General features: G+C 40.0%; 1 protein-coding gene across 6 annotated transcripts in view; it reads right to left on the bottom strand.

Annotated features, from left to right (window-relative positions):
* DCDC2 (doublecortin domain containing 2) overlaps positions 1-22484 on the bottom strand; it is a 242081-nt gene that overhangs the window by 79324 nt on the left and 140273 nt on the right. For 3 of the 6 annotated variants that reach the window (XM_073331884.1, XM_073331883.1, XM_073331880.1), the window contains exons 12-14: positions 19135-19464; positions 17204-17289; positions 14044-14087 (exon numbers count right to left, since the gene is read on the bottom strand). In XM_073331884.1, coding sequence (XP_073187985.1) covers positions 14045-14087; positions 17204-17289; positions 19135-19464 — 459 coding nt within the window. In that variant the 3' untranslated portion in view covers position 14044. The other 3 variants (XM_073331881.1, XM_073331885.1, XM_073331882.1) reach the window with 3 other exon arrangements.

The following is a 22484-nucleotide window of genomic DNA, read 5'->3' as shown; positions in this document are numbered from 1 at the left end:
GTGCCACACTTTAAGAAAGATGGGGTCAAACTGGGAAGAATCCAGAGGAGAGCAAAAAAATGATAAAATGTTTAGGAAAAACCTGACCTATGAGGAAAGGTTTGTTTACTCTTGAAAAAGATGAATGAGTCTTCATATATGTTAGTGGCTGCTATAAAGAGAAGACTAACAATTCTTCATGTCCACTAAAGGTAAAATGAGAAATAATGGGCTTAATCTGCAACAAGGGAGATTTAGGTTAATTAGGAAAAAAAACTTTCTAACCATAAGGAATGTTAAGTACTGGAATAGGCTTCCAGGGAGATTGTGGAGTCTCTGTCATTAGAGGTTTTTAAGAACAGGTTACACAAACACCTGTCAGGGATTATCTAGGTATACTTGGTGCTGCCTCAGCAGAGGGGGCTGGACTAGGAGACCTCTTGAGGTCCCTCCCAGCTCTGTGTTTCTCTGATTATATAAAACAAGCAAAGACAGCAGGTGTTTCATAAGGGGGAGAGGGGAGTTCTGATGATTGCTCATATGGTGTGTGATAAACACCAGAACACGATAGCTGCATCATTCACTGTTGCTTGTTCTTTAGGCTATGCATTATAGCCAAGAGGTAGAACAGCAGCATAAGTCTTTATTGAGCTCTTTTCATGTCAGAGGGAGGCTTGTTTATATGTCCTTCCTTCACTGCTGTCAGGTTGTTAGTATATGGGCAGCAGGGAGACAGGACACTAACTTCAATGTAAAGTTTAATTAAAGATTGTGAATAGTGAAAATGTGACATTGCAGATCTTACAGTATAGCTCACTACAGGAGATTAAAATGATGGTTCTAATATCTTTTAGATACTCCTATCTCTCCTCTAACCTTTTGTGCTTACATGTGAGATCAGAATGAAAATCCAACTTTCAAATGACTTATAGTTTTTCCACAATGGCTGCATGGACACAGAATGTTCTTAAACATGCACTTTTATCATCATCTAATCATCTTTGACTGGAAGGAGAGGTGATCCAGCAGGCAATGAGCTATGTTCAAGATGGGCTGGTACAAACACTGAGCATTCTACCATATTGCCCAGCCCCCTTCTTGGGTTAATATGTTTTGACACTGTAAAGATGAGTCACTATAGTAGCCATATGTTAGGAAGAAGCAGGCCTTATGGATATTACTGAAGCCTGCCATGCTGAGAAGCATGTTTGGAACCCACAAGGTGAAGGATATTGAAGGGGGAAAAGGGTAACACTGCCTCTAGCTAAGGTTGAACACTTTCCTCTGTAAGACCTTGTTTTCAGTCACTTAAAACTTTGTCACAATTAAAAACTGTTCAAGCAGAAATTTTCCATGACAGATGCCTGCCTCAGGTGGAATTTTTTGGAGAGTTTCAGCAAAAATGGCTCTGTCGTTTCCAAGAACCAGTTTACAGAATATCTTTTTGCTTGCGTTAAATAATTTAACAGTCATTTCATTGTGGAGCTCTAAGTCTTTCCAGACTTAGATAGCACTGGCTCCAGGGATGTACTATTTGCCATCCTTGAGAAAAATCTACCAATGTATGGCCAAGTTATAAGCCTCAATAAATCTCAGTTCACACATTCTCAGTAGAGGATGGTTAGATTTTGGCAGCTAAATTTTCTGAATTTCACATCTGCACTGAGCATGCTCCATCTCCGCACTGCTCTTATGTGCAGACCAGACTGCACATGCGCCATATCCACAGAGCTCTCCTTAATTGGAATACATTTGTCTGGATGCTTACCTGAATATTTGTCCTGTCACTAAAGAAACTTAATTTTGTTCTCATATGAGGTAACTAGCTCATCCTCTTAATCTGTGGATTTAAATTAAAGATGTATAAATAATGATGTGACCTTTGTATTCTCTGATAATATGTTCTACCTTATAGTTCTGTCTATTTTTTTGAATGGATTCCATGACTAATACAGAGGGTTGAGGATCACAGGGCATTGATGAATGGTACAGAGGGGTAGGTTGAGTGTGATAGGAGCTGTGAACGGGGGTGGAAATAGGAATAAAGACAGAATGGACAGGAGCGATGGCGGGGAACAGGAGAAGAGAGGGAGAGGTTATGAGAGCCGGGGCAGAACAGTCTATAACCACTAGAACACACTCACTTCCGAAACCTGGAATTAGGCTACATCTACACTATGGAGCCTATGCAGGCATAGCCATGCTAGCACAGTCCCCTAGTGTAGATGCAGCCTACACCAACAGAAGGTGGAGAGGTGCAGTACAGGACCACCACCTCCCCAAAACAATTTTAGCCACATTGACAGAAGGCCTCATCCATCAACATAGCTGTGTCTACACGGAGGGCTCTGTAGGTATACCTATATGGGTCAGAGATGGGGTTTTTTTACAGCCCTGAGCAGCATAGCTATGCCAATAGAACTTTTAAGTGTAATCCATGTTCTAAACACAGGATTCCAGAGTCTCAACATTCCTCTGCCATCTGGCAAAGAGTTGCAAAATGAACATTTCTTCCCTCCACTCTGGTTAGTCCACATGGGGATAATGGCTACCACTTGAGCTAGGGATCTAATCCAAATTCTATCCATAAGTCTCATAGCAAATGAAGGATCCCAAATAACTAAACACAGTTCTCACTGCTCTCCAGCCTACCACTGCTTCCTCGAGCTCTACAGTCCCCATTGTGAACCCCATCAATGTCTGACACTGTCCCTCTTCTGCCCAAGTATGGGCCTTGGATTCAGCCTTCCTGGGTCCATGAAACACTTCCCAGCCCAAGGACTGGATACCATCACATTCACAAGTAGAATGGAACATCTACAACGCAGGTAAGGGCCATCTTAACAGCAGAAATATTCCCCACCCATCCTGCTCCCCACCCAATTGCCTTTTATAAAATTCTTATACATATTCTGACCATTTTCATTTTTTATTCTATCCTTCTTAGAGTTAGAATTACAAGACCTCTTTTACCGTAAGAGTACTCACGCTGCAATCTGCATGGTGGAAATCAAATTTTCCCATTTCATTGGTTGCTTTTATTGTGTTAATTTGAATGAACACACACACACACACGATGGTTGGGTCTGTTTTCCCTACTGCATTACACAGTGACTTCACTGCAGCATCTGTGTTTTCTCCCTGAAGGTTCTATTGACCCCTTTATCTGCCTTTCATTCCCACTGTGGTGATTCACTGGCTAAAAACAGGGAAACACAAATGCCCTCGCATCCTCAGCTGAATGTCAGCAGATTTGCTGAGAATTTATGGTGCAGCCCCAACATGACATTTTTAATTGTGTGTTTGCAAATAAATGGCTATTCATGGAAACAGCAGTGATAAGAGATCAGGAGGACGGACCCTACCACTTCATGACTGTTTGGCCTACCAAACTGCAGAAAGGCAGCAGTGTATGAACAAGGGGAGGAACTTTATCCTGGGTAATGTAAAGGAGGGAAAGCCAATAGCAAATTACAAGAATCTAAGCTGTAAACATTTCAAGAGCTCTTCTTTATCGGTGGGCTAATAGCAAAAGCAGCAATTTTAATAAAATGAAGGTATTAGGGTGTAGGGCCAGTCAATGTTAGCAGGTCACCCTGACATTATACACCAGGATGCCAGATAAACTTAGTTCTCACAATCAGAGTTACATCGACTATGACAGAATATGATGCCCTTGATCTCCAGGGTGAGGGCTTGAAGGCTCTCTCTACTCCTACTTCATTAGTAGCTAAGAGCAGTGGTACATTTAGAGAGTACATCCTCTTCAGAGGTTCTTGGGGTTAAGCTACTTTAGAAGGCCACATACTGCTTGAGGTAATTATGTTTTGGGTACTGCAAGTTTGCTCTTGTGGTACAGCTTGTCTCTTGGTGACATTGACACAAATGGGAATGTACTGTGTGTGCTTACGGTAATCTCACATTTCAGACATTTTGAGACGACTAGTGCTTCTTATGGGGCTCTCAGATGCCTGTGTAAACAGCCATCTGTGTCTCCATTTTCAGGTCTGATTTGGGAGATTGTTTATATTAATATAAACAAACACGCTGAGGCTCAGTTTAGCTCTCAGGTAATTTACAATGAGTCTTTCTTTTCCAAACGAACTCTCAACACCAACTTGGGTAAGTATTTGTAACATAAATGCAAAGAGAGAATCAAATAAATATGGAAAAAAACATGCTGTGAATATTTCAAATTTTTAAATCTTTCCAGAACTTACATTTTATTACACTGGTGGATTTTTTGCAAATAAAGAGGGAATATTATATTTAAACACTGCCTATGAGTTAGCCAAATTATCTGAGATATGCTACTCTAAGAATTAGATTCTAGATGAGATGCTCCTATGTTTTGACTAGCTAAATGCACCTTCCAGCCTCGTATCACCCAGAGCATCTATTCTGATGGAAAGAGGCCAGGCTGGAATTGGAGTGTTTCCCTATGCCAGCTCTCAGAACTACTTTGGAATCTGCTGCTCCTATTCACTATGTCTTTTTTGGGAGCTCCACATTCCCTGCTTGAACTTTTGTAACCCCACCTATTCTGACCTTCTTTCAGTAAGCGTCATGGATAGTGGAGCAGAACTAGTTGCAGGTGCTATGAAACCCAGGGTCAACCCAGTGTAAGCTAAAAGAGGGGTGCTGGCTGACAGCCAGAGGAGGGCGGAGTAGGCTTTTTTAAATAGCCAGACATTTCAGTCTAGTGGCCATGGACAATGGAGCATGCATGTTTGGGAGTTTGAGTTCTTTCTACTTAAATAGTTTTGCTGGCACTTGCCATGTACTTTCACTGAGAACAAAGGAGGGTGGAGAGTATTTTCACTAGGAGGGTGGTGAAACACTAGAATGCGTTACCTAGGGAGGTGGTAGAATCTCCTTCCTTAGAAGTTTTTAAGGTCAGGCTTGACAAAGCCCTGGCTGGGATGATTTAATTGGGGATTGGTCCTGCTTTGAGCAGGGGGTTGTACTAGATGACCTCCTGAGGTCCCTTCCAACCCTGATATTCTATGATTCTATGAAATGTAAAAGAAGAATTTGTTCATAAATGCGACGTCTTCTCTGCTGGCCCTGACACAGCTATTGCTCAGCTAGGGCTGGTGAAAGTGCTGCTCTCCCTTCTCTCCTTTGGAGGAGGGCAAGTATTAAACTTAAAGTATTAAAGTATTTGTTTGCTGCCAAGGTGAATGGCCCTCGGGTTCTAAATAATGCAGGGCTCCTTTCAGTATCCCCAAGAAGCACATATTGGCAGAGCATACCGACCGCATCAGATCTATCCTGGCAGGCTCACTTCATGAACTCATTATCTCCTGTAAATAAACAAACCAGGCAATAACACAGTGTGTCACTAAACAATTTAGGCTGGGATTTTCAAAGGAGCCCAAAGGATTTAGGTGCCCAATTGCCATAGAAAGTCAATAGGAGTTGAGCAACTAAATCCCTTGAATTCCTTTGAAAATCCCAGCTTATTCTCCCTCCAACAGAATCATTGTGTTCCTGTATTCAAGGTGTCCTAAAGTGGTTCATAACATTACAGGTTTAGCAGCAGAAGCCCAAAGTATTTAGCTAGACAGTGATGATTTTTCCCCCAATTCCTACTCCCCTGCTTTTCTCCAGTGACAATACTGCTTAGGATTCCTGTAGGTGTCCCTCCTTCATTCTGCATCCATGCTCTGCCATCAGCCCCTAACAAAGTGGAGAAGCCAAAGAATCCAGCTTTCACCTCCATCTCTGGCTGTGTACACAGTGTTATGAAAACACTCAGCAGAGGTAGGCAGGCTGTACAAGAACAGAGGCAGAACCAGTAGGAGAGAGATCAATCTAATGATGGCAATATATGCACCAGTGAAGACAGCTAGAGGAGAGGAACCACCAGGTTGAGAGGATATCTTCACATGCACAGAGACAAGGTATGCTCACATGTGTTCGTGGTAGGTGCAGCCACCAGAAGTTGCCAAAGTTCCAGTTTCTGATTTGTGTTGAAGCTTTATTATATGTCCATGTTTTGAGTGATGTACTAGAGAAAGAAGGATCCGCTGCCACATACTTGTTCCATTTGCATAGCAGGTAATGGGCTTTCAGAAAGCTAGAAAAACCACCTGGAAGAAGTTTTAAACAGGATTTTCTACCTAACCAACCATCATCTTTTTGAAACAAGATAAATAACTTGGCTGTGTAGTGCTAGGCCTTGGCTTGTATGAAGTGTATTGAAGAACAGTAGCAGCCTTCGCCATTTCTGTTTCTCCGTTAGCCAGAAACGGATTTTATAGCAGGACTCCCATGTAAACAGTTAGTAGGAAAGTAGCCCAGTGAGTTAGAACTAGCACATTGCACTGATATGAGAAACAAGAACAGGACTCTAATTTCACAAGCTGGGGTGGTGGTCTAATGCTTGAAAGAAATTAAGCACTTGGATGTCAGGGAGGGATGAAATCTTCCATCTAGGAAGCCCCAACCTAGATGAAATATGGAACAGCCTGGGCATCATGCTCCAGTACAGAACTGGGAGAACAGTTGCGGCAATCCAACAACCAGAGATGCTTAGGTGTTATATGGGAGTGAAGTTGTGGCCCTGGATAATGGAGTAAACCTGAGTGAAACTTTAGAACCAGCTTTTGATTGGGGGTATAGGGAGCAAATATCACTAGGGAAAGCCCATGCTGACATGAATAAAAAGGTACAAATAAATTTTAAACATATGGTAGCAAATTAATAAGGCTTCACAAATCTGGGTACTCTGAACAGGAGAGGGAGGGGGATTTTACTTACCCCTACGACATTAGCTGCATGGCTATGCTTTTATTTCCTTGCTGTACCTCAGTTTCCCTCCACTGGAGACTTCCCCAAACTGGTAGCGTAATTTAATTTCACCCTCTGGTCAAGTCCAAGTCCATCTCATCTGGGCCAAACAACTGTCCAAAGTCCTACCTCTTTCTTGTCTCCATGCTGGGGCTCTGCAGAGACTCTTCCTCTCCTCAGGTGCAGACCTTGCTTCTTCCAGGAAGCTCAGGTACATGTCTCCCCTCTGCTCAGGGCTCCAGCCCTGAGGTACTAAGGCTCCAGCCTTAGACGTACACTTCACTATTCCCTCAGAGCTACTTCCTACTCTGGTTTGCATACTTCTTAGGCCTTAACCCTGGCCCTTGAACACATTGCTTCAGCTTATCCTACAGAGCCTCACTAGCAGGCTCTTGATCTAATTTTCCTTCCTAACCTATTCAGCCAAGCCTCACCTAAGCCCTATCCCCAACCCCCTCACAGAGAGCCAACAGGAATCCCAGGGAGCTTCACCAAGACCATCTCCAGCTGAAGGGAAGGGAGCTCTTTTTAGAGTTCTTTCCCCCTTCCCCAACAGGCCTTGCTGTAGCCTGCAATCACCTGATCTGGGAGGAAAATCAGACCCTGAGCTCCTCTTAACGATTCAGCTCTATCTGTGATAGGGAGGTGAATCAAGTTAGGGGTTAAGGCACAAATAGGTGATTTTGCACTACAACTAAACCAAGGGTGCTGACCTGGTTACAGTAGGGTTAAAATTTGTTGCCTGAATGGGATTCAGTTGTATCCAGGGTAAAGCCAAGGCCTATTAATGGCACCAGTCAGAACCTATCACATTACAGATTTGATTTTGTACCACATGCTGGAACCCCAGACAGTGGTGTTGTAACCAGGTCCTCTGACTAGGTCACAGTCATTTAACATGGGTTTGTCTGGTTTTTTAAATTACTCACTTTTATACAGAGAACAATCTGTTTATTAACCTTGATTATTATTTTTTTTAGAAGTGTAGTGAGTGTTGTTTTAGTATCCTGTTCGGATCTACTCTTGTACATTTTCTATACATAGATGAAGGTATTAAATTCCAATACTTTTTTATTTCAATGAAGGGGAATTGTTTCTGAAAGAGGAATAATGCTTATTTCCACATGTGTAACTGAAATGCTCTTATACTGTATAGTATGTAGCTTTGAAGAACTGTAAAAAATCCCCCTATGCTATGAAGAGTTGAAAGTCATGCCATGTTTCTTAGGAAATATAATTCTCCTTAGAATTTTGAAAGCCTTTGGCTTGACCTCTGATCTCTATGTCTCAAAGTCATGACAATGTGAATTGATTCTGAAGGACTGCATAGTCAGACTGGAACTCCTCAACTATTAGTGTCAAAGGTCACTGGAAAGATAACTATATTTCTCAATTTGCTGATGTGACCTATGACCTTCTTGTCAATTTTGGTACTCTTCATATATTTCCAGTCTTCAGAGGGTTACCTCAAATAGGTTCAAACTTATGAATCATGACACATGCAAACTATCCCATTGACTTCAGGGTATCAGGGTTCATCCCTTCGTTTATATTCAGGCAACTTTCAGATGTATTTCATTGAGCTGTTAAAATACGATAGACTTCAAGAAGTCAAACTCTTGAGCAATTTTCACACTTCCATGTTGCCTCACATACCTCTGGTTTCCCTCACAATGTTGGGTCTACAACAGAATAAGGGGAAAAAATTCCACACATAAAAAGGCATAGAATTCTCTTTATAAATAAATAGGTGTTTTCTGTTCACAAAAGCATTCTACCATTTTACAATATAATATTTGATTTATATATTTGTTTTGCAAAGTATATTTTATTTAATGCCTGTTTTTAAAAATATCATGTACCCATATAAGACTGTGGTGCAGGTAGGTAAAGGATAATTGTCATAGCTACTTTCTTTCTGGACAGAAGGAAAATAGGAAGGTATCCAGCTATGAAAGATACTCTTGGACATATTGAGCCATTTCTTTGACACCACTTGAATTGCCACTTGATTTCTCATCTACTGTAACTTGATGGCAAGCATCTTATTTGTATTGACTTGCCTTGGAGGGAAACTGTGCTTTTCCTTTGTAGATGCCAAGGCTCCCTCTGGCATCAGAACTGGTGTACTCCCTTTGAACAGGGAAGGAGAAAAGATTTTTGAAGGCCAAGTGGGGGAGGGGTGATTCTTTGTGCAGCAGGGTGTACCGTGGGGCGTTTCTCTGAAGTAGGGAATGGGGCAGAATTGCTCTGGTCTCCCTGCTGGAGATCATCAATCAGTGCTCAGACCATCTGCTTGTGGTTGGTGCGGTGGGGAGGGGTTTGGCTTTGCTCAGCCTTTTCTATTCTTTCACTTTGGAGGCTGGGAAATGTAAGCACCTTTAAGTCAAATTCCAAATAGGGAGCGTGAACAGAGCTAGGATTTCAGGGTTTTTTTTCCCCATGCAAACATTAAAGTAACATGATAACCACACTATCTACATAATTACATGAAAGATACAAGAAAGTAAATAATACAACAAACATTTGAATGGTGTCAGCACCCGTGATTTAAAGGCACGTTCTGACTTAAATATACATAATATTGTAGCTAGAATTCAGAGCCTAAATATCTCAGCCTACCACTAGAAAGCCCCACTACCACCAGTTCTAAATGTATTGAATCACTTTGAAAATTTTCTGGAGTCACACTAAACAAATTTATGGGCCATCTCCTCAGCTGGTGTAAACTGGTAGAGTTCTATTGAAGACAGTGAAGCTACCCTGATTTACGCCAGGCCAGGACTGCCCTGAGCAGCCAGAATAACTGCCCCCTTAAAAAATTTAAATTGTGGAGGAAAAAAATATATAGGGGTTTGGAGCCTCTCTCTTTAGATTATTTTACACTTACTGAAGTAATTTAAACAACTGGTCCAAGCATACTCCACATCCCTGCAAGCATACACCAAAGGACAAGTGACGAAAATTAAGGCCTGGGGCCCATTAAGCACCTTCTTGACCTTTTGCACTGACTTCCATGGGGCTAGCTAGTGTGCCCAGTTAAGCATGTGAGTAAATTGTTGCAGGATTAAGGCCTAAGAGTAAAATGATCCTATAAAGAAGGCCACATCATATCCCTGATTTGAAACCAGTGGGGAGCTCTGCAGTGCTTAATTTGTAATGAAAGAGGTGGCCAGGCTCAAGCAATTTTTTTACATTTATAACTGATGTAGCAAGCCCAGAGGTGCCGAGGCTATGAACTGCCAAGCCCTGGCACAAAATAAGCGCTGGAGCTCTGCAGTACAGGATATGCCAGGAGTTGGCTTCAATCAGTTTAAAAGAGCTACGCCCTATAGTTGTAAAGGCTTTAATTATCTCCCAGAATTTTCCAGCCCCATACACATCTCTTTCTGAGCTCCTCATCCATTGACAGCGTCTCTGCCAGGTCTAGGCTGTTCTCTTCCTCTGCATTCAGGGCTCAATTCTTCAAGAGTTCTGATCTCAACCCAGCAAAGCACTGAAGCATGTGCTTAAAACTTTAAATTATGTATAATCCCTTTTCAGTAAGTAAAATATAATGAGAAATACCATTAGAACCAGTACTAAGTATAAGGAATAGCAGCTGAAACCAGAAGCATCTTACTTTCCATTAACAAAGTAACAGAAAGCTTCAATCACACATTATGTATTCACCTATACATAATTTGATGCATACACTGATGTGCCCATAAACAATAATCCATAAGCTGGTGAATGGTTTTACTATATACTGGCATGTCTAGAGTGCTTTGTTTGGCTAGAGGCTACATAGCGGGATTTCAGCCACCCAAAATGATATGTCTATGAACAGTATTCCTATGCAATTGCTCTTCTTGTGATTATTTAACAGTTATATTGCAGTAGTGCCCAAAGTCCTCACCCATTGTTCTAGCAGCTGTACAAATACCGTAAGTGATAGCCCCATCCCCAAACAGCCTACAATCAGACATGGTGGGAAGTAGATGAGTAATAAAAATGTGATATTTAGCACAGGCTAGCTGTGTGTGGAGTTCTTAGCCAGCCACTAGGAGGATATCTCCAATCCTCCTGTGCACTAGACTGCTGTTGTGGTTTATGAAATAAGTAACTTTTATAGTAAAATAATTGTAATAACATTTCTTAAGGTACTTTATTTGGTATCTGACTAATTTTAAAGGCCAACTTAATGGGTGTTTGAGCCAGACATTAAGATACCCATGGCCAACGCTCTTTTTCAGTATTTTGTACGGACTGCCATTTTAGGGGGGTATTTCTTTTCTGCTAACAGACAAGAAATATTTATTTAGCTTTATTTTAGATTGGATTTTTTTTAACTTGTCTTCACTTTCATACACTGAAATTGGTGAGGCAGTTCCATTTCCTTATATGAACTTACTTTATTTAGACCCAATTCATCATAACATGTAGGCATGTACTTAACTTTGAGTGCATGCTGTCGTCCCATGGGACTTAAGCACATGATTAAATCCTTTGCTGCATTGGTGGCTTAATCTCCTCCTTTAACTGCCTACAATGGGTACAGATTAGGAAGGCACAGCTGATTTGAACATTTCCTGGCCTATCCCTAGTGAACAGATATAGCTATTGTTTAGCTCTAAACAATTCAATAAAGTATTTGTTGAATGCCAACTATGCAGAACAAATATAAAGTCCTGTCCTGACCTGTGCATTTATAAGCAGAATAATGAGATGCCTCCTTTCCTAATAGCTAAGATTTTCAAGTAATCGGTGATATCTAATTGTTGGTGTCCAAAGGAAATATCTTCAGTAGGGTGGTCAAGGGTAAACAGAGTTTCCCTAATTCTCATTTGGGGAACACAGAATTTAGTTTAGCCACTTCTGTTATCCCTACACCACTGAATATTTTAAAGGGAACACTCTTAATAAGGCCACCCACTCTAGGATTCAGTGATATATGATCTATCACTTTCACTGTGATGTCATAAGAACTACCAGTTACAGACTATGCTTATCCTTTCTCTGCAAACTGAAGAGTACCTGGTACAACATTCATGTTCTGAATGATACTATATATCACTACAGGAGATGACATACTGAAAATGCCTATATTTTTATTTTCTAAAGAGTCTTATCTGCTATCCTGAAGAAACGTATGCTCAGATGTTTCCTAGGTAAGCAACAGAGAGAAATTTATAAGAATGAATGAAAACTGCCTGCTGTCAGACAATAAATGAAATAATCTTACATTAGAGTTAACTATATACTATCAACGTGAACTTTTAAAAACTGACTAATTTGAAAACAAAATTCAGTTTAACCCTTTAAATAGCATGTCCTGAAATTTTTTAAAAAATGAAAAAATATGAAAGTTTATGTTCTCCCATTGATATTTATAAAAGTCTTTTAAGAAAGGGAGGCACTGACTTTACTGGGAAACAATGCCACTGACAATACAGCGTGCTGCCAAATACACAGAATAAACAAACTAGAAAAAGAGAAAATATTGTTATTGGGATCTTCATGTGCCTACTGTTAGATACAAAGTTTTCACACAAATATGTTTTTGAAATTGTATCTGTCCCGTTAAAGTTTTCACATTTTCTATCTATTTGTTGATCCTAGGAGTAATAGGAAAAATCACAGGTACTGAAGATGGAAAGTATCTATTAGGTCATCTAGACCCTAATCCTGTAACAAGAGGTGCACCTCTGCACCACATGGATCCCACTGACTTCTGTGGGGCTCAGCATAGGTACAACAGTCACATGATCAGAGCCCTAGCTCCCAATTCAGCAAAGCATTTAGGCATGTGCTTAATACTAACTAGGCACATGAACGACCCAATTCTGACTGAGCAAAGTGTGCTACAACAGCCATTTATTTGCTATGGTTTTTACAGAAAGTAGAGCATATGTACCCAGAGAAGATACAGTTGGTTTTTGGTAGCTGATAAAACAGGAGCAAATTAACTAAATGCAACCAGTATAACTATTGGAAGATTAATTGTCAGAGTGCCTAGAGGTCTTCTACAGATCTTTTTAACCATTGCTTAAAATATAAATAAAATACATTTAAGCATGTGCTTAACTTTAAACACATGCTTATGTCCCACTGAAGTCATTGGGACTTAAGCAAAGCACTTAAGGACATGCCCATACACTTTGCTGACTAAAGGTGGTGTTAAGCACAAGGTAAGGGCTTTGTTGAATTGGGGACCCAAGTGCAGAATTGTTCCCAACAGGAATATTCTCCAGTGCTTTGTCCAGCCCAGTTCAATAAACCACACCCAAATCTAAACACTGTAAAAGTTTATATTTGAGTTCTAGCAATATGTACAGACTTTGTTCCTCTGGTTTTTAATGTCACCTTTTATATATCTGTCTATCTATTGCTAACACTCTGAGATATATTGGAGGGTCAACATACATTACTTTTCTATTGGGGGGAAATATCGAAATATCTGCTAGAGAAAATATAGCAGTTTAGGTGGTTTTCAATTACTGTGAATGCTTTTTTACATTTTTTTAAAGTTTGTTTCAGCAGCTTAGAATGAACTTAAAAAAATTAACTGCAGGATAACCACAAAAAGTGAGTGTTTAGTAATAACTTGCTAGCATTAACAAAAAAACCTACTCAAAATCAAAACCAAGAAACCTCTATCACATATCTATAGTTAGCTAAAATATGGCTAAGATCCGAGAAATTTTCATTTCTATGACTTGCAACATAGTGGCATTATCTGTTGAAGTTTAGAAAAAAAATAAAGACAGTGGGAATCCATGTAATAAAGACAACCAATGTTCTGGATGATGCTCTTACGTACTAGTGCAAATGAAACCTCAGCGTATCTGGACCCATCTTACTGCAACAGGTGAAGTAACATTTTTAAACTGTAAGGACTATGCTCAGGATTAATACATAGAGCCCTTATAGCAGAGTTTTGTGCAAAAAAACTAGTGGGCCAGATCACCAAGTGGTGTAAACAGAGATGGCTCCATTGACATCGGTGGAGCTAAACTGAGTTATGCCAGCAGAGGATCTGGGCCAGTGTTTTCATTTATAAATTAGTTTCTCATTGGCTGATAAATCAGCTGCAGTCCAACTTTTCAAAACTAAAACAGAAGTTAAATTTTCTTCCATTAATCTGTTAATCTACTACAGAGATTTAAAATTTCTTAATATTTGTTGTAAAAAGTTAGTTAAAATTTAACATTGTGACTGGGTAAACTTTCCAGTTTTGAAAAGTAACATATTAGCTTATGGTTTTATATTTGAATGAAGCTGTCTTACCTTATAGTAAAGCTGGGTGAATAACTGATTTCTTGTTCTGCTGGCTGTTCAAAGAAAAAGGATTCAGTTCGACCCAAACCAAAACTGATGAAAACTTCAGGTGAATCAACAGTTGACAGAAATTTTGTTTTGTGTCCACTAGGGCTGTCAAGCAATTAAAATAATTAATCGCAATTAACCGTGAGATTTAAAAAATTAATCGTGATCAACTGCGCAATTAATCACGCCGTTAAACAATCATAGAATACAATTTATTCAAATATTTTTGGATGTTTTCTACATTTTCAAATATATTGATTTCAATTACAACACAGAATACAAAGTGTACAGTGCTCACTTTAAATTTATTTTTGATTACAAGTATTTGCATTGTAAAAAAATTAAAGAAATAGTATTTTTCAATTTATCTAATACAAGTACTGTAGTGCAATCTCTTTATCATGAAAGTTGAACTTACAAATGTAGAATTATGTACAAAAAAACCTGCATTCAAAAATAAAACAATGTAAAATTTTAGAGCCTGCAAGTCCATTCAGTCCTACTTCCTGTTCAGCCAATTGTTCAGACAAACAAGTTTGTTTACATTTGCCGGAGATAATGCTGCCCATTTCTTGTTTACAGTGTCACCTGAAAGTGAGAACCGGAGTTTTCATGGCACTGTTGTAGCTGGCATCATAAGATATTTACATGCCAGATGCACTAAAGATTCATATGTCCCTTCATGCTTCAACCACCAGTTTAGGGGACATGCATACATGCTGATGATGGGTTCTGCTCAATAACAATCCAAAGCAGTGTGGACAGATGCATGTTCATTTTCATTATCTGAGTCAGATGCCACCAGCAGAAGATTGATTTTCTTTGTTGGTAGTTCATGTTCTGTTGTTTCCACATCGGAGTGTTGCTCTTTTAGACTTCTGAAAGCATGCTCCACACCTCGTCACTCTCAGATTTTGGAAGGCACTTCAGATTCTTAAACTTTGGATCAAGTGTTGTAGCTATCTTTAGAAATCTCACATTGGTACTTTCTTTGTGTTTTGTGAAATCTGCGGTGAAAGCGTTGTTAGAATGAACAACATGTGCTGGGTCATCATTCGAGACTGCTATAACATGAAATATATGGCAGAATACAGACAGAACAGAGCAGGAGACATATAATTCTCCACCAAGGAGTTCAGTCACAAATTTAATTCATGCATTATTTTTTTAACGAGCATCATCAGCAGGAAGCATGTCCTCTGGAATGGTGGGCAAAGCATGAAGGGGCATACAAATGTTTAGCATCTCTGGCATGTAAATACCTTGCAATGCTGGCTACAAAAGTGCCATGCAAATGCCTGTTCTCATTTTCTGGTGACACTATATAAGAAGAGGGCAGCATTATCTCCTGTAAATGTAAACAAACTTGTTTGTCTTAGCGATTGGCTGAACAAGAAGCAGGACTGAGTGGACTTGTAGGCTCTGAAGTTTTACTTTGTTTTGTTTTTGAGTGCAGTATGTACAAAAAAACCCTAGATTTATAAGTTGCACTTTCGCAATAAAGAGATTGCACTACAGTACTTGTATGAGGTGAATTGAAAAATACAATTTCTTTTGTTTATCATTTTTACAGTGCAAATATTTGTAATAAAAATTATATACTTTGATTTCAATTACAACAGAGAATACATATATGAAAATGTAGGAAAACATCCAAAAAAATTAATAAATTTCAATTGGTATTCTATTGTTTAACAGTGCGATTAAAACTGTGATTAATTGCAATTAAGTTTTTTGAGTTAATTGTGTGAATTAACTGCAATTAATCAACAGCTCTAGTTTCCAGCAGTCACTTCTGGAAGCAAAGGAAACAAAGGGCTAGGTACACAGAAGAGCTAGAGGAGGAAGCGATATGGTTTATTCTCCTATAACTGTCAGCCGAGTGGCTAGGGCACCCTCCTGAGATGTGGGAGACTGATCTCTAATCCCTCCTCCATGACAGGCAGAGGCAGGAACTGAAGACAGGCCTCCCACATCACAGGTAAGTGCTCTACTACAGTGCTACTCAAAGTGGTGGTCCGTGGACCGGTGCCGGTCTGCGAGCCATTGGCTGCCGGTCTGCGCGCACGTTGGAAAAAAAAATTTGCCAGTCCCCCACATCAGATAGCTTGAGAAGCACTGCTCTACTCAACATCACCTCCTCCAGCCATTTTGTGAATGGTCCTAAGTCGGCCACAAAAAAAATTGTCTGAAACTATTCAGCATATTCATGCCATTTGCTTGACTAGTTTGCAGTCAAGTGAAACTGCATTTTTCAGCAAATAAATCATGCGTCTGAAAAATGTTACCCAATTCTACTCTATAGCCCAAATCCTGCAAATGATTCTATGTGCACGCAGACTTCCTGCATCTGTGAAGAGTTCTACTGAAGTCAGTGGGTCTTTCTGCAGCGGCAGGGATCCAAGTACATGGATCAGGTTGCAGTACTGAAGTCTCTCTCCCCATCTCTATTTATAGTGCTATTTATGTGCTTTTTGTTAACAGAACCACCACTAATGCTGCTGCTTTATTGGAAAGCCACTATAAAGTTTGGAACATCTAATTAGGATAGATTCTCGACTCCAGTTTTATGTGGGTGAACTCCATCAAGAGGAGAATCTGGCCCATTACCTCTAAATTATAAGCCTGGAAATTAAGTATACCTCATATTTTTAGCTGTTTATTAATCTAAGAAAAACATTATACATTTTTCCATTAGAAGTCACAAAAATGTTCTTTTCTAAACAAAATTGCTGAAAAACTCTGATGTCTAACATGCTTTTTTGTAGCACACTGGAAGACTAACACATGGGGTTGATTCTAGTACTATCATCTGATAACGAAGAAGGAATAGCTCACTTATTTATAGTATTTCTAAACAGAAACCCTTACATTTTCCCCCTAAAATCTCATCAGTAAGCCACATATTGTGAAAATAATTAAATCTTCCTTTTAATAGGATGTTCATTATCTGTCCATCCATATGGCATTATCATTTCAAGACTCAATAGGTGGTACTCAACTGTATCTTTACATTATAAATTATCAATCACAGATAACAACATGCTTTAAATGTCAAATATTACAATCCTTCATTTTTTGCTAATCTACTTTTTAAAAAGTCTATGCTACAGCAGCATACTCATTGGTTTGGTCATTTTTTTCACTTTCTTGTGGGCTGGTGACAGTTACTCTTGGATTTGATGTTTTTTCCAGATGAAAATCAATCTAGAGAAAAAAGGAACCAAAAATCGATATTTTAAGGTTCACAGATAACAGACTTCATTGCATGTCAACAAATATATAATTAAGTAGGCCACACTAGAATTTCTACTAATATCTACGAGCTAGTCACCAACATAACATTCTTGAGTAGCTTATACAAACCTGGGGTCTTCCCATCAGGTAAGGATAAATTGGAAAAAAGGTGAAAGTACCAGAACCTTTGCTCAAATTAGAATATTTTTTCTGTTTATAGCCCCATCTGAGCAAACATCCCTTCTAAATTGAACCTCCCAAAGATGTAGCCTCACTTTGTGGCATAAACCCTCTCATATTCTCCAAAGCATTCCCAAAAGCATTCCATCAACATATCAAGCACAGAAAATAATAAATCCTACTTCTGATGAGAATGTTGTTGCATATTTATCTGGTAATCTTTATTTGAAAATGTCCTTGTGTGTCATACAAATGGGTCAGAATAAATCCCAAATTTAGAAGTATGGCAGGGACTATCCTGAGCATCACATAGGTGCCGACTCCGTGGGTGCTCCGGGGCTGGAGCACCCACAGGAAAAAATTGGTGGTTGCTCTGTCCCCACTGGCAGCTCCCCGACCTGCCGACCCGCCCCAGCTCACCTCCACCTCCAATCTGCCTCCACCTCCTCCCCTGAGCACGCTGCCGCGTCCTGCTTCTCCCCCCTCCCTCCCAGTGCTTGTGCCGCAAAACAACTGTTTCGCATGGCAAGCATTGGGAGGGAGGGGGATGAGGAGGAATGTGGTGCGCTCGTGGAAGAGGCAGGGTCAGGGTGGGGATTTGGCGAGCGGTCCAACAGGGGCAGGGAGGGGTGGGGTTCGGGCAGGGATGGGGACGGGGGTAGGGCCAGAGGTGTGCGAGCACCCACCGGCACCAAGGGAAGTTGGTACCTGTGGAGCATCATGGGAGGTACAGGAACTTTCACTTCTTAATGGTATACAATAAGACAGCTGGCCCCAGTTGTCCTATCCCTGACACTGAGGAATCCAGTCAGGGAGTGCCATGTTAAGTTTACAACCCATGCACCACATAATCTCAGGAAATCTATCCACTGCTCAGGTTACCGAACACTTGGGGCTTTTCATACGTGACACAGACATTTTTGATTCCATTTCCTGCTGATGAAGACCCTCTCCTATCAGCAAATGGAGCAGTACAGCATGAGGCACCTCTCCCTAAATTTGTGGCATGCCCCACCCCTTGTCCTAAGGGACGAGACTTGTGTTTTAAAATCCCATGAAGAGAAATCCCCTGTCTTTAAGATTCTTGTTTATTTTAACAGTCCTTTTCTATCTGAAAATATAAAAATTAAATAAATCAATAAGACTTCCCTGAAATGAGGACAGCAACACTTATTAAATGCAACTTCTGTGCAGGGCAACTCAGCCAAACAAACAAGGTACTGGTTTCATGAACCAGTAGACATGCTTGTGTGCATCCCACTGTCCCCCTGCTATGTCTGACAGAGGAAGTGAAGACTGACATATACAATCACCCTGCTCTTCTTGAGAGTGCAGGAGTCTTGTATTTCTAGTACCCCACTTACCCACAAAGGCAGGACAAAGACCTGCCAGAGTGATGGAGCAACAAATACATTCTTTGCCAGTTGAAGAAAGAATTCTGCAGTTGTAGCCACAGGATGAGAGGGGTTGTAAATGAGCGGAAATCGCTTTCCTGCAAGATGAAACTCCACGAGACTCCAAGGGCCTCATCGTGGTTGAGCTGGACTACAATTGCAGTACAGAGCGCTGGTGCTGAATGAATGAGGCAATATCTATTTTTTTAAAAAACAAAAAATTGAAAGAATAAGCGGTTACCTGGCTTTGATTGTCAAAGTCCTCCGGTGCTTTTGTTTCTTCTTCAGGAGGAAGATCATTGTGATCATTAAACGGCTCCATTTCCTCACCATTTTCTTCATTAGTTTCACCATTTAAGTGGAAAGGCCCCTCTTCCTCCAGCTGTCCAAGATTCTCTTCTTCCTGCTCTTCTTCATAATTCTCATTTATTTTCTCTTCATTTTCTTCTATCTCATTATGGAGAACATTTCCATTAACGGCCTCCCCCATTTCCTCTCCCTGATCTCCATTCAGTTCTCCCTCATCTCCCTCTTCTTCATTTTCTTCCTCATCTACCGTTTCTGCTGGCCTCTGATGAAAGCAAAAGCAGAGTTGTCATTTGCAAACATCTTTTATCAAAACAACCCAAGCAATGTCATAATATGGTAGACCCCTAAGTCATAATTGCATCATCATAAAGGATTGCTATACTATTTTACACCAAGGAAGTTATTTATATAAACGGTCTAAATATATTATCAGCCCAAGAATCATGTGTCTCAGCAGCTTCTCTCTAACGAAGGGGGAAAGTCCGGTTTATTCACACCATGAGGAACATGGCAGGAGGTATTGTGGGTGTGGGAATGTATGAGGGATCAACCACTCCTCAATATCATATTCCCCCTTCTAGAGGGATGAGGGTTAGGATTTGCATGGTAAGAAGGAACAGTGAGTGGGACAGGCAGGGGGTGGGACGCACACACATCACCCTCTCCTCAGCCTGCAGAGATTACTGAGGAAACAAAAACAGTCCTTGGCTGTGCTACCTCTTCTGTGGCTCCCCTGCGCTACCACCTCCATTAAGGAGATAAGGAGGTGGACAGGAGTCCCAGAGCCATTGTGGAGGCACAGGGCCTCTGAACAGATGAAGTCTACCTACTGCAGATGCCCCAGAGAACCTGAAAACAGAGGTGCCATATACCCTGTCCCAGACTGCTGGCAGATCTGGTTATGGTAACCACTATACTGCACAACTTTAAGTGGAGAAAACTTAGTGTTTAATACAGAGCATTCATTTACCTACATTTTCAAGATTTCATAAGAAATCTACTTCCAGTTCCCATGCTCCAAATTTGAAAACCAATGGGCCAGACTGTCAGAAGTGCCTAGCACCCAACCACTCGCACTGAGAATGGTGGGAGCTACTAAGAGCTAAGCACTGCTAAAAAGTCAATTTAGGTGCCTACACAGGAACTGAGTTCTTCTGAAAAACCTGGCTCCAATTGTTGGAACTGAGAACTTTGGAAAAATCTGATCCTACTGTTTTAAATGTTATTTTGGCATCAACAAAATATTATTTTGTGCATACCAAATAAATTCTTCATTTCAACATACTCTCCCAATTTAGTAAGGGTGGATTGTGACACTCTGCACCACATATTCACCATAGTAATATGATTATGATATAATTATGTAGCATCTTGTACAATATATGTCATGAGAGGTGTCTATGGAAAAGTTATGGTTTGTTGAATATGGTTATCCTATTTGTATGAATGTATCATTTTGCATCTGGAGTTATGAATATTGACTATGTATTTGTATTTCAAATGTGTTTGCTCCTGGGTAACACCCAAAATTTCGTTTGCATTCAAGCTAGCCAGCACGTCATGAATGGGCTATTCAAGTTGAATGGTCCATCAACAAAGACAATAGGCCATGGAAAAGGCTTATCCTCACCTGAGGACCTTTCAGACAACCTATGGATAATGGCTGCAATGACTCATTGGAGCATGCAAGGCAGGGTGGATTTGATTTAAATCATGGAAGACTCGATTTAATCATGGTTTTCTACATAAAAGTGCATTCTTGTTGGTTGTTATAACCTTACTACATATTCTTCACAACTCAGAGATAGATGTAGGTTTCATTTTTAGAAGGTACACACTATACATTTTTAAACATTGATTTATTTTGAAAACTTTTAAGATTAGTTTTACAGCTATATCAGAAAATGAATGATTGTTTGGTTATTTCATTTACCAAAGGTAATTGAAGCAGATATTTATGAAGTCATTGGGAAGTGAACTATCTCCAATTCAACAGGTTAATCATTAATATTTGGAGAATGTTCTTGCCAGGCTGTATTAGGAGGAGAACATCACTAGACAGACATTTAAATTGTTTTATTTAACTAAAACAACAATGTTAAGTATTCTGGATTTTTTTCTTCAACAGCAAACATATAATATTTTCACAAAACAAGCATATGTCCCTCACTTCTCACATGAATCTCCAGACTTCTTTTCCTTGTCCAGATCTATTATGCCCCCAACAATCTTCTATTAGTTGAACTTTCTGAAACTTTGCACTTTTAGAGAGAGGTAAGTGATTGACTCTGTGTACACAAATTTGCAGAGGGACAATAGAGTTTGAGGTCTGTTATTTCTCACCTCTGTATATTATTTATTTATTTAAAACATTTTTGCTGTTAGCAAGCATGTTACCTCTGGAGACACAAATCCACAGTTTGAGAACTGCAAAACTAAGCATCTCTGATGGTATCTTCTAGACTGAGCACTGAGTCCCATTGGGTAGATAGAAAGATTTACCTAAATAATCTATACAGAAGCCTGTGGAACCCCCGTAAAATTGGGTCCCTAATCCATGAACTATTGGAACTCATTTACAAAACTTTTCTTAAACATTACATGAATATATTGTCTCATACTATAGAATTAGAATTTATAATCCCTATTCCATGATGAGATATCTTTGAGCTATAATGTGTCTTAATTAAAACTATCTTTAGATAAGTTTTTTCCTCAAAAAGCATTTTATCAAAAAAATCCAATTTAAATTAAAAAATCCAATTTAATTTTTTTTTTTAAAATCATTGATTTTTATCCACCCTGATGCAAGGGCTTGTCACTAAATCACATTGTACTGAACTCCTTTTTGGTAGCTGTATTTTTTCCACTAACTGAGCTGGGAATTTGTCTTGGAACAAAGCGGTTCCCGCTCTATGAAAGAAGCTGTAAAAGGGGAACATGACATCACCAATGGGTCTCACTCCCCACACAACAGAACACCTGGAAGCACTTTAGAAAAAGACCGAATTGGGAAAATGCTGGTCCCAGGCTGGAAAAGAGGATTCGTGCCTATGTATGCAAAACCTAACCTGCTTGTACTAATAGGGTGAGACACTGCTTGATTCAAATCCTGTCTAGTGTATAAGACTTGGGGTATGTCTACAATGAAAAGATGTCGACAAAACTTTTGTCTTCCACAGGTACTTAAAAAAGCCCTCCCACGAAAGACAAAAGTTTTGCCGATGCAAGTGACAGTGTGAGCGGTCTCCTGCCGACAAAACTAACGCCGCTTGCAGAGCT

Source organism: Lepidochelys kempii, chromosome 2 (assembly GCF_965140265.1).
Source record: "Lepidochelys kempii isolate rLepKem1 chromosome 2, rLepKem1.hap2, whole genome shotgun sequence".
Taxonomy (NCBI): domain Eukaryota; kingdom Metazoa; phylum Chordata; order Testudines; family Cheloniidae; genus Lepidochelys; species Lepidochelys kempii.
Note: the sequence above shows the minus strand (reverse complement) of the source record. Positions and strands in the feature narration are given on the sequence as shown.